Below are 10,701 nucleotides of genomic sequence, written 5' to 3' on the forward strand. Positions count from 1 at the left end.
GCCCATTGCCTACGAAGACAGAAAATTTCTACGTTTTCGTTTTCAGAACCAGCTCTTTCAATTCAGGGTCCTCCCCTTTGGCCTTGCGTCAGCTCCGTATATTTTCACCAAGATCCTAAAGCCGGTGGTATCTACTCTCAAAGAAAGAGGTTTTCTTTCTCTGAGAGGTTTTCTTTCTCTTTCAGTCGTTTACCTGGACGATTTTCTTCTTATCGCATCTTCTTATCAGGAATATCTCAGGAATGTCTCAGCGACATCATCTCTTCTATCGTCCTTGGTTTTTATTACACAGGCACACAAAAAAAGTGATTGATCCGGCGGACTAGACTAGTCAATCCTTATGTATTTTGACCCGCTGAAACTGAATCCAATGTCAGAATTGCAAAGTTAGCTCGCATTTCCTAACTTAAAAAAAAATTTTTTTTTAATGTTGGTCCGGCCGACCAGACTAGTCTACCTTTATGTATTTTGACCTGCTGAATCCAAATTCAATGTCAGAATTGCTGCATTGGCTCATTTTTTTCTAACCTCAAAAAACACCTTGTAAAAGCAGTTTGGGTCACAAATGTATAATCCGGAACGTGCAGGCTTGCGTAACCACATTACCCGGGTAAAATTCAATACGTATGACAAGTTTGAGCTTCTATAAATAGCGCAGAAAATTCACTCCCTTTTTCTATTATATCTCTTTTATTCTCGAAGATTCTGTGCAATGGCTTTCTCTTACGTTTCTTTCCTTTCACAGAGACATCACGTTTGAGCGTCTAGCAAAAATCAGCCATCATATTCACATCCCACTTGCCTTGATATTGATACTACATCTACTTGATGTCCTGATGAAATCTTTCTCCATGTTCTTCACTATAATCACCTAGATTTTCTGAGAAGTAGTCGATATGAGAATCTAAGAAATGCAACTTAAGATTCATTAGACATATAGAAAACCTAGTTTTCTATAGTTTTCCATCATTTCCGCTACCCTTTCTCTGTGATCTTCATTTTTGTGGTTTCCTAGAAAATTTTCCCCGGGTAATGTGGTTATGCAAGCCTGCACGTTCCGGATTAAAATCAAAAAGTAAAATAAATATTCGGTACGAACCTGAAGAATATTCCATTCTTAAAAAACCCAAAAACAAAGAATTACAGTTTGGATGTGAACAGTCTCATCGAGAAGCAACGTTTAAAAACTTTACACTGTCTTCCGAAAAAAAAGCGGATTCTTATTGTTATATAAATAAAAATGTTCTTAAGATTAAATATATTGGCAAAAAGAATGGAGAAACAGTTATACTGGGAAAAATATTTAAAAATTCAAGCAATATTTTTTCATATCCATGTGATTCACGACATTTAGGAATCCATGTCGCAAATGAATGGCCTGATGTAGGAATATATCCAGTCAGCCAAATAAGTGCCAAAGCAATACGTTTACCTTACAAACAAACATATTGTATGATACCAATTTTACACACTACTGACTAAAGTGAGTTTTTTAAAAACGTTTTTGGAATTGCTCAAATATTATATTAACGATATCACATGAATTGAAAATTTGGAGAAAGAAATTTTAATAACTTATTTAATAATTTAATTTAATAAAATATTCATTAATAAAAAGTTTAATTACAATAAAACTTCTTTAAAACAATTATATATAAATTACTGCTTTTATTTATTATTATTTAAATAGTTACTATTTAATTGATGTTTATTGTTTTAGATGTATTACGTCATATTTTGGGACGAATACTGTCAAATTGTTCCTCATTGTTGGTTGAATATTTCTGACAATACATTCAAACATCCACCATCTACCTGTAATATGACAAAAGCAATAAAGAAAAAAATTAATCCTAGTAGTGATTGGAAAACGTCAAGTTACCGTACACTTTTGGGATCTTATGATACATATGATAAAGCTCGAGAAGTAGAAAAGTCTTGTACTAATATATCATCTTCGGATGATGTTCAATTAGCTGCTTTGAATAATTTGGAGCAAATATTGCCTTCAAAACGGCAAATAATAAAGAAGAAATTTTATGACGATACAGATGATAATAAGATTAAACATCGTAAGTACAAAACATCATAAGTAAATATTATATACATAATACTGTTATTGTTAATAATAAAATATTTGTGGCGGAACTTCGCTCGTTCCGGTGTGTTCGTTCTCTTGTCGCTGGGTAATTGTCTGGTAACTGTCACTTTACTCCTGAGTAAGGAGGGCCTCTAGTGGTGAACGCGCGCAACGCGTTTTTGGAAAGTAGGATCTCGAATTTCTTACTGTGTCTCTGTGGCGGCCTACTGTCAAGGGGCGCGTGGTCCTGTTTCGCTAATAACGTATTGTGGTGGCGTATTGTCAGGGGCGTTTATCCCTGACTCGCCACAATATTTAATCAAATATGTTAGAAAGCAACAAGTGAAAATAGTAAATAAATTAATATTTATGTTATACATTTATTAAAAATAATATTTTTAATGTTACAGCGAGCAAGAAATATAAAAGAATTCCTACTCCTCCACATAATTACAAAGAACAAAACGAAAGTGACGTGTTGATGTCTAATAAAAACGGATCACTCATAATAAATTTAGAAATTAAAACGAAAAACCTGGTGAATATTAATTATTTATTTGTACATGAAGATACACTGTAGAATTTAGTACATATTATATATACTTTTGTATCAGTCAATTTTTTATTATTTAGAAAAGGAATGAATCCTGTATAACTAGAAATGTGCCATCTACTTCCAAAGTTCCACCGGTTTTAAAGGAGCATTCATTTTCTATTCAAGTTTATGACAATGAAAGTGAAGAAGAAGAAGAAGAAGGAGAAGAAGGAGAAGGAGAAGAAGAAGAAGTGGACGTAATTTATTCTTCTGTGCCTGAGAATTCAGACAATGATACCGGTAAGTATTTTGTATTATAGACAGTATAAAAACTTTTTTAATAAATAAATTTTTCAATCTATTTTTGTATTACAGGTTATATTAGTACGGATGATGACATAAATAATGCAACTATTTTTGTGCATGCAACTTTGCGTAAGTAAATTTTTTATTTGAAGTATGTTACTAGAGAATATAGCAAAAAAGAATTTTTTTAGTTGTATATATTAGTATTATAGTTTTATAATATGTAATGTATAATATATTAATTTACCACTTATAGAGAATTATTTTATTGTAAACTTTAACTTTGTATTTACTACTTGAATGTTTGTCCTTGTTTCAGTTTCTTTACAGAAGAAAATTGATTCCCTTTCCAAAGATTTTAAACGCGAAACTGCAAAGAACAGAGCAAAAGTCCAAAAAATACTTGCAATTTTAAGAGATAAATTCCCGAATGGTGGAAATGAAGAAATTTCTCATGGTTTAATGCCTGAGTTTCCCTTGGTAACCATAGAAGAATACATTCAATTTAATGATATGTTGAAAAATGATGAACAAATTCGTAAATGCTTTGTAAGTAATTTTTCATTTATATGTAATTTAATAATTAATGATGAATAGCTCTGCGCGTGAATTTGCTTCTGAGTGATATGTGGGAATAATATTAACTATAAATGAGAGCAAATCGGTTCCATCCAGTTTTTAACTAAACAATAAAAATAACGTTCTATAATTTATACATAAAAAGAATGCTTTTGCTACATAACTAAATTATTTTTTACTTTATTTTTAGCATCTTGTATTATATATTGTCACGACTTTTCTTGATCGGAAAAGCCGCGGGCAAAAACAATAAGACCGGCGGGGTAACCGATACCCCCGATGCCGTGCTTGTCGCGCTCGAATCTCAGCCACACGCTATCGCGAGAAATTGTTGGGCGCCAGACGCGCTCGACGACGCGTCAATTCGCGAAAATCGATACGCCATGGTGTCCTCGATCCTCGCGCGACAATCTCGACCAGCTCTGCCTAACGGTAGAGGGGCGGGGTGAATCGTAAGGGAGCAGGCGACTGCGGTAACACGAAGTGGTGGACGACACACCAAAAAACTAGACTCCGAGCTTAATAAATAACGAACTTAATTAGAAATAAATGTCAGATAAAAACAATAATCTCACGGGACGCGGCATGCGGCGCTCCGACAATGCGGCGCCACGGCGCGAATTAGACCAAAAAGAAACGCGAACGATACGCGGGAAGCTCCCGCGGTAGGCACGCGGCCGACAAGGACGGGCGGTGGAATCTCCCGCGCACAATGAATTTCGGGCGTTCGCACGTGCCGACACTCCCGGCAACTATAGATCCCGACCGCGTGGCTCACGAGGGTCACAAAGCAATCGCCGGCCGCTGCCGCACTTTACCCCGTCGCGAAACCGGAAGTCCCGTCCACCCGCTACTCGTGACGCAATACTCGCTCGCGCGAGGGCTTTGCGGCGCACACGGTCGAGGGGAATTTCCGACGGAACCCGAGCGTCCTCACAACCGTCCTCCCCGTGGCTCGGCGCGTTGGCGTCTCGCCCGCTTGCATCCGATAAATCCCCAATTACTTACGCGAACGTATGACCGCCCTGCGGCCCACGCGAATCACGCACTAACACAAAAACGGATGCAGAACGGGCCCGGAGACACCGGCCGGCCGGCAACCGCTCACACTAAATTATCCTGGCTGGCCACCTCACCGATAACGTCCCAGGCGATGACCTCCCTCGTCTCTAGGCTCGTCCTTTGACTCTCGTTGAGGCCTCGCACAAGCCACACCGATAATTCACCAGGGATACGATACGCAACTTAACGGCTGGACCGCTCGCACGCAAAAACGGGGTGGATCGCGGTCGATCCCGGATCGACGCCGCGACCCCCCGTTCGGTCATGCGCATTGTTTCCGCGCCGCGACCCAATTGCTGCAAGGCACGCAGTCCTGCGTACGCAGGGACGTGCGCGCCGTAATCCTTCCGGGGGCCTCGCAGGCCCCCGCGAAATTTTCTTTCTCCCGCTGGGCCACTTCCCGAGCCGGGGCAGCGCACGCGGAGACCTCCGTTCCTCGCGAGAGGACTTGACGCCTCCCTCGACGCGCTTGGTCCTATCCGGGCTCCTCCACAGCCCTCCGGGACGTTCCGTCGTGGTGTTGGCGGGCACCGCCGCCTTAGGCTCCGGCCGTGGCTCTCCCAGGGCCACGCCGAATTCCCGTGCGGGCCGCGTGCTCGTCTCTCCCGGGCACCAGTGGCGTCCTTCCTCCTTCCCCGCATCGCCGTCGCTCTCTCTCTTCCTCTCTCGCTTTCTCGCCAAATTCCATCGAGAGGCGGTCGCCGCGCAAAGAAATCAAAAATATGTAACATTAATAATACGCTCGCTAGGCCCGTCGCGGTTCCCCATGGAGATCCCCTCTCGCCTCTCGCCTATTTTCCCCGTACGGCGCGAATTCGCAGCCTGTGACGGGGAAGGGACGCTGCTACCCGTGGCAGCTACCACGTCACAATATACATGTATTTTTTAAAATAAATTTATACGATCGAAAGTGCAGCTATACTTTACAATGTAAAGTTTACATAGAGATATTTATTAGGTTTATATGCAAAAGTAATGGCAACTTTTACTATTTTTGAAATAGTCATTGAAAATGTGTTTATACTTACTAAATTGCAACAAATGTGTGTTGTAAGAACTGCACACATGAAATTATTATAGTAATGTTTTACAAACACAGTGTTTTATTAACAAAAATTCAATATTTACCGAATATTACTTTTTTATTAACCTAATAAATGTATATTTTGACGTATTATATACATTGCGATTAAATTCTAAGATACATTTTTTTAAAAGTATGTGTGTGGGGAGAGGCACTCTAAATTCTTAACATATAGACTCCATAGACTACAGCAGTGCTTGGAATGCACATTTCGAGCCGATTTCTGAGGCACCGCCTGCTATACCCCCACTACCGTTCTAGGCTCGACGGCCGAGCCGCATGGCCTTGTGTCTCAGGAGCGTCCTATGACAAATATGCCTAAATCCATCCGCATGATTAAAAATTTCTTTGCGCTGTGAATAATTTTTATTTTTACTGATAATTAAAGTTATTGATATTAGGTTTACATTTATAAATATCTTTATATGTATACATGTATATATATATATGTAGCAATAATATAACGTAAAAATTTCAATTTTGTCAATAGTTCTCCACATTACTTAGAAGGTTCTATTGCTGACGCGGTTTTTTTTATATTAATAACTTTAATTATCTGTAAAAATAAAAATTATTCACAGCGCAAGGAAATTTTTAATCACGCGGATGGATCCAGGCATATTTGTCATAGGACGCCTCTGAGACACAAGGCCATGCAATTCGGCCGTCGAGCCTAGAACGGTAGTGGGGATATAGCAGGCGGTGCCTTAGGAATCGGCTCGAAATGTGCAACTAATTCCGAGCACTACAGCGTAGAGTATGCAATATGTAAAGTGTAAATATGAATGAGTCTTAAACAAGACTCTATACTTGTACTTTACATATTGTATATTATACGCTGTAAATTTCACTGATTCATACATTATAATAGTTATGTAACTAATGAATAATAAATAGGTAATAAATAGTATCAGTAATATTCTATATACAATTTTTGCAGGACAAGAGGATAAAGAACATTGGTGGACACACTGCTCAAAAATGGTTTCAAATATACTCACAACTTGTATAACATTTGAGGTTGGCCATAAATTGTCTTGGATGGGTGCAAAAAACACGTTAGCAATCGAGAATTCCTCTTTTGCTAATACACTGGCGCAAAAAAAAACGAGACAAAAATTTTGACCGATTTTTAGGCAATTTTCAAAGTAATGCAATTTTGCGAAAAATCATCCAAATTACATGTACTTTTTTTAAAATTAAAGGGCAAAGACTCTACTTTAAGAATCCTTAGGCGAAAGTTTGATTTGTTAAGTGCGAACCCTTTGTATCGCATGAAAACCAAACATGTTTTTTTTTAATTGAAAGAAGTAAAAGTTTGTTATTATTTTTTACAAGTTTCTCGTTAAAATTTGGCTAATATTAATCAAGATTTTTAAAGTTCATTCTTTTCTAAGCAATTTAAAAAAAAATACATGTCGATACGATGTTTTTTGTTGATTGTACACGAGTTTGAAATTTGCACTGCTTTTAGGGTATTTTAGCAAATAAATATGGTATTTTTTGAATATCATAAATTTTAAGTATCAATATGATATTGCACATTGATTTTATTTATGTTGAACTCAATTATATCGCTGTCATCAAAGTGACCTGATCTGCACCACGTGGAGAATGAGGATCGGATTTTGAGTGTCATTTTGAGCACGCGAAAATATAAAAGAAGGAAAGGTCAAAGCCAAAACGCACTATGATAAAAAGACAAAAGAGGCCAAATTCAAAGTCGGTGAAAAGGTGCTACTGTATGACGAGACCCTCCGACGCGGAAGATCCAAGAAACGCGACGAGCAATGAACCGGACCATACACGGTGACCGAAAAGCACTTAGAGATCAACTATACTATTAAACGGGGAAGAACGACAACACGCGTGCACGTAAATCGCCTAAAACCGTTCATCGAAGCGTAGATACGTAACAAAAAAGGAAGGGGGGAGAGAAAGAAAAAAGAAAAGAAGAGCAAAAAAAACAAAAATGAAGACTTACAATAATGATACTGCCAGCCGGAACATGACTCAAATAATTAGAAATATCCTTGATACAGTCATAGTGCACTACCCACACCAAATAAAAAATAAAACTAATCATTACACTTAAAAAACTAAGCACTACTGACTACGGAGCAATGTGTACAATCGATCAGGCCATAGCTGGATCTTCAGGCGAAAGATCCAGACACGGCGAGACTCCATCGCGTAGATATAAGTCTACCGCAAACTTTACATCGAAATTATTCTCGTACTCATCACCATAAGTATTAATTAACAAAATTCCCTCGGAGGTCCCCTCGTCTTCTGTAACTAACAGATCACAATCCTCCGAAACGTCCATTAATGAGTCGGATTTCTCCCAAGGAACGGGACCATCATCGTATTCGGCAAAATGTTCATAGCCATTGATAGACAAAGGCAGGATCAGAACCTTTATTCTCGTCCAAAGAAATGTAATTCATCTCCTCCAAGTCGTCAGATAGTATGACTGTTTCCCGATCATGAAAATCGGAGAAAACATCATCGTAACCACTGCTTCCCTCACAGACACTCCATTCACTCTCCTTGCTATCGCACGAATTTAAGTCGCGACAAAACATATCGACGAAAAAACCGTAAATTCGCGACACGCAAACGAACTAATAAAAGGCCGACAAGAGACTGAAAATTCGAAAAAATCGCCCAAAAGAAAAAAGAAAGGCAAAAAGAAAGACGAGAATAAAATATGCACTACTAAGCAGCCGAAAAATAGCAGCATCAAACGCACGTGCAGCAAAACGCTGAGACAATTAAATAAGATACGCGTAGCGAAAACTCATCCAATAAGAAATTCCTCGTACACAAAAAAAATTTACAATAGAAAAAAAATTTTTTTATAATATATAAAATAATTACAGATTTATAATCTGGACAACACTAAGTGCCGCGGAAGAACCGGACAGGAAGCCACCGTACGAGATAGAGAGACCCATCATCCGGGGATATACTTTGAAAATATAGAAATACTACACCAAGTAGAGTCTTCTTGGAAAGTGGTAATTAAAGTAGACGCCACGTCACTAACAAAACGCCTTACGCAATTAAAAAAGTATGTACACAAAACAGACAACTTATGTCAAATGATAGCCGTAATCAGCAAGGAAACATGCAAAAATTTGCATGAAATTATTAAGAAAGATTTTGAAAGAACCAATAATCTAATAGAGCGCATAAACGCGACGTACAAAAGACAAACCGTACAAAAGAGAGGATTGGTCGATGGGATAGGCTCTATTGCAAAGTCATTGTTCGGCACTATGGATGCAAATGACGAAAAACTCATTACTGAGCAATTGGCGATATTACATAATGCTCAAGAATTAAATAAATACGCAATAAAAAATCAACTCAAAATAATGAAAGCGACAATAGCTCACATTGACAACAACAAACGAACAATTCGTGAAAACGAAAATACTTTCACAGACGCGACTGACAAACTACGAACGAAACTAATCGAGGACAAAAAACAGAGTAATTTGCATGAACATTTTATAATTATTAACGCGGTACTAGCGGACTTAACACGAGACGCAGAAGACGTATTAAAATACGTAGCAAACGTTAAAAAGGGAACGTTACATCCTCGCCTAACACCCGTTAATGAAATAGTAGAGTCTCTTAAATACGCGAGCTCGCAATTGCCTGAAGGATTATATTTCCCATTTAGAATAAGCAAAGAAGAGTGGTCGACAATAGAAAGATTCGCGGAAATAGGCGCGTATTGCGACCATTCACACATATACACCATTCTGAAATTCCCGCTCATATCAATACCAAAATATGAAATTCAGAATGTAATTCCTCTACCTATCCCAAACCATAATAACACCTTCTCATTTATAGAAGTTAAGCACCCTCTCATAGCGATAGATACGGTACAGTGTACGTACATAATACTAGCGAGTAGCGACCTACAAAAATGCGTGAAAGTAAATCACGAATACTTATGTACTCAGAATCATCCAGTATATAGAATAAATCCAGACTCCATCTGCGAAGTCAAAATATACGCGGAAATAAAAGAAAATTATAAGGACTGTAGAATAAAAAATACTACGTCAAATAATAGCCTTTGGATAGCATTAAGTAATTCGCACTCGTGGCTATACTCGACACCGAGAAGCCAGATAATCACTTTACATTGTAAAGACCACGGATAAATAAAGGAAAGGATTGAAAGAACAAGTAGAATAACATTAAAAAATAGCTGTAAAATAGCGACGGAAAACGCTATAATAAAGTCACTCAAGGCATCATACGAAACGAGAGTAGAAGCATATCTACCGTAATATAATATCTCGTTACTACACAGTCTGACTCAACAAATGACACAGACATAACGAGAGAAATAAAATTAAAAGAGGTTATAGAAAACCCATCAGAACTAGAAAACTATAAGAAAAAAATAGATGAAATAGATAAAGAATTTGAAAAAAAGCCAAACTCGATCTTTCAATTGCCACATTTTATTTTTCCAATGGCAACAAGCGGAACAACCATTGTAATAGTTATAATAGCGTTAGTAATAGAGATTATTGTAATACGAAAGAAAATGCACGAATCACGCTAAATCTACACGCAGAATATACAATGCCTAGATCCATTTTAAAACGAAGCAGTAGTACACGCTTCTAATATAATATACAGGGTGTCTCAAATCTGATGTGCAATACTTCATGGAAAGATAGACGGGATCGAGATGAACATAAAAATCCAATATAGTCTTGGTTGGGTCTATCAATAATCAAGATATAAATTTTTTAATTTATGCGAATGAGAGCGCGCCTTGCGCGCCGAAGGAAGGGCTCGAGCCGCTCGAGCTATAGCACGGCCTACTGTCTCAAGCATTGGCTGCCGGCGGCGGCGGGGGGAAGAAGGAGAAGCGTGGCGTCGTCGCCGTTCCCACGTCTCGCCGCACCGCGCCTAAGCTCGCGTCGATGGCTGCTACGCATACTCGCGATTACATGACGAGATTATAAATTATTAATAAAAATAGGACAAATTTAAATCATAATAAACTTCTGT

General features: G+C 38.4%; 1 protein-coding gene and 2 long non-coding RNA genes across 3 annotated transcripts; all 3 read left to right on the forward strand.

The window, feature by feature from the left end:
• Window positions 1–1,348: 1,348 nt before the first annotated feature.
• Window positions 1,349–1,831, forward strand: LOC118645717. The gene is made up of 2 exons (XR_004963402.1): window positions 1,349–1,483; window positions 1,721–1,831. It is a non-coding gene; the product is annotated as an uncharacterized LOC118645717 (long non-coding RNA).
• Window positions 1,832–1,913: 82 nt separating this feature from the next.
• On the forward strand, window positions 1,914–2,559 carry LOC118645697. Its single transcript, XR_004963379.1, has 2 exons — window positions 1,914–2,072; window positions 2,491–2,559. It is a non-coding gene; the product is annotated as an uncharacterized LOC118645697 (long non-coding RNA).
• Window positions 2,560–3,151: 592 nt separating this feature from the next.
• Window positions 3,152–6,815, forward strand: LOC118645873. Its single transcript, XM_036287712.1, has 2 exons — window positions 3,152–3,470; window positions 6,587–6,815. Exons 1-2 carry the CDS (start codon window positions 3,222–3,224, stop codon window positions 6,656–6,658), a joined length of 321 nt encoding a protein of 106 aa, XP_036143605.1. The 5' UTR covers window positions 3,152–3,221; the 3' UTR covers window positions 6,659–6,815.
• The last annotated feature ends 3,886 nt before the right edge of the window (window positions 6,816–10,701 follow it).

Source organism: Monomorium pharaonis, chromosome 5 (genome assembly GCF_013373865.1).
Source record: "Monomorium pharaonis isolate MP-MQ-018 chromosome 5, ASM1337386v2, whole genome shotgun sequence".
In the NCBI taxonomy this organism is placed as follows: Eukaryota; Metazoa; Arthropoda; class Insecta; order Hymenoptera; family Formicidae; genus Monomorium; species Monomorium pharaonis.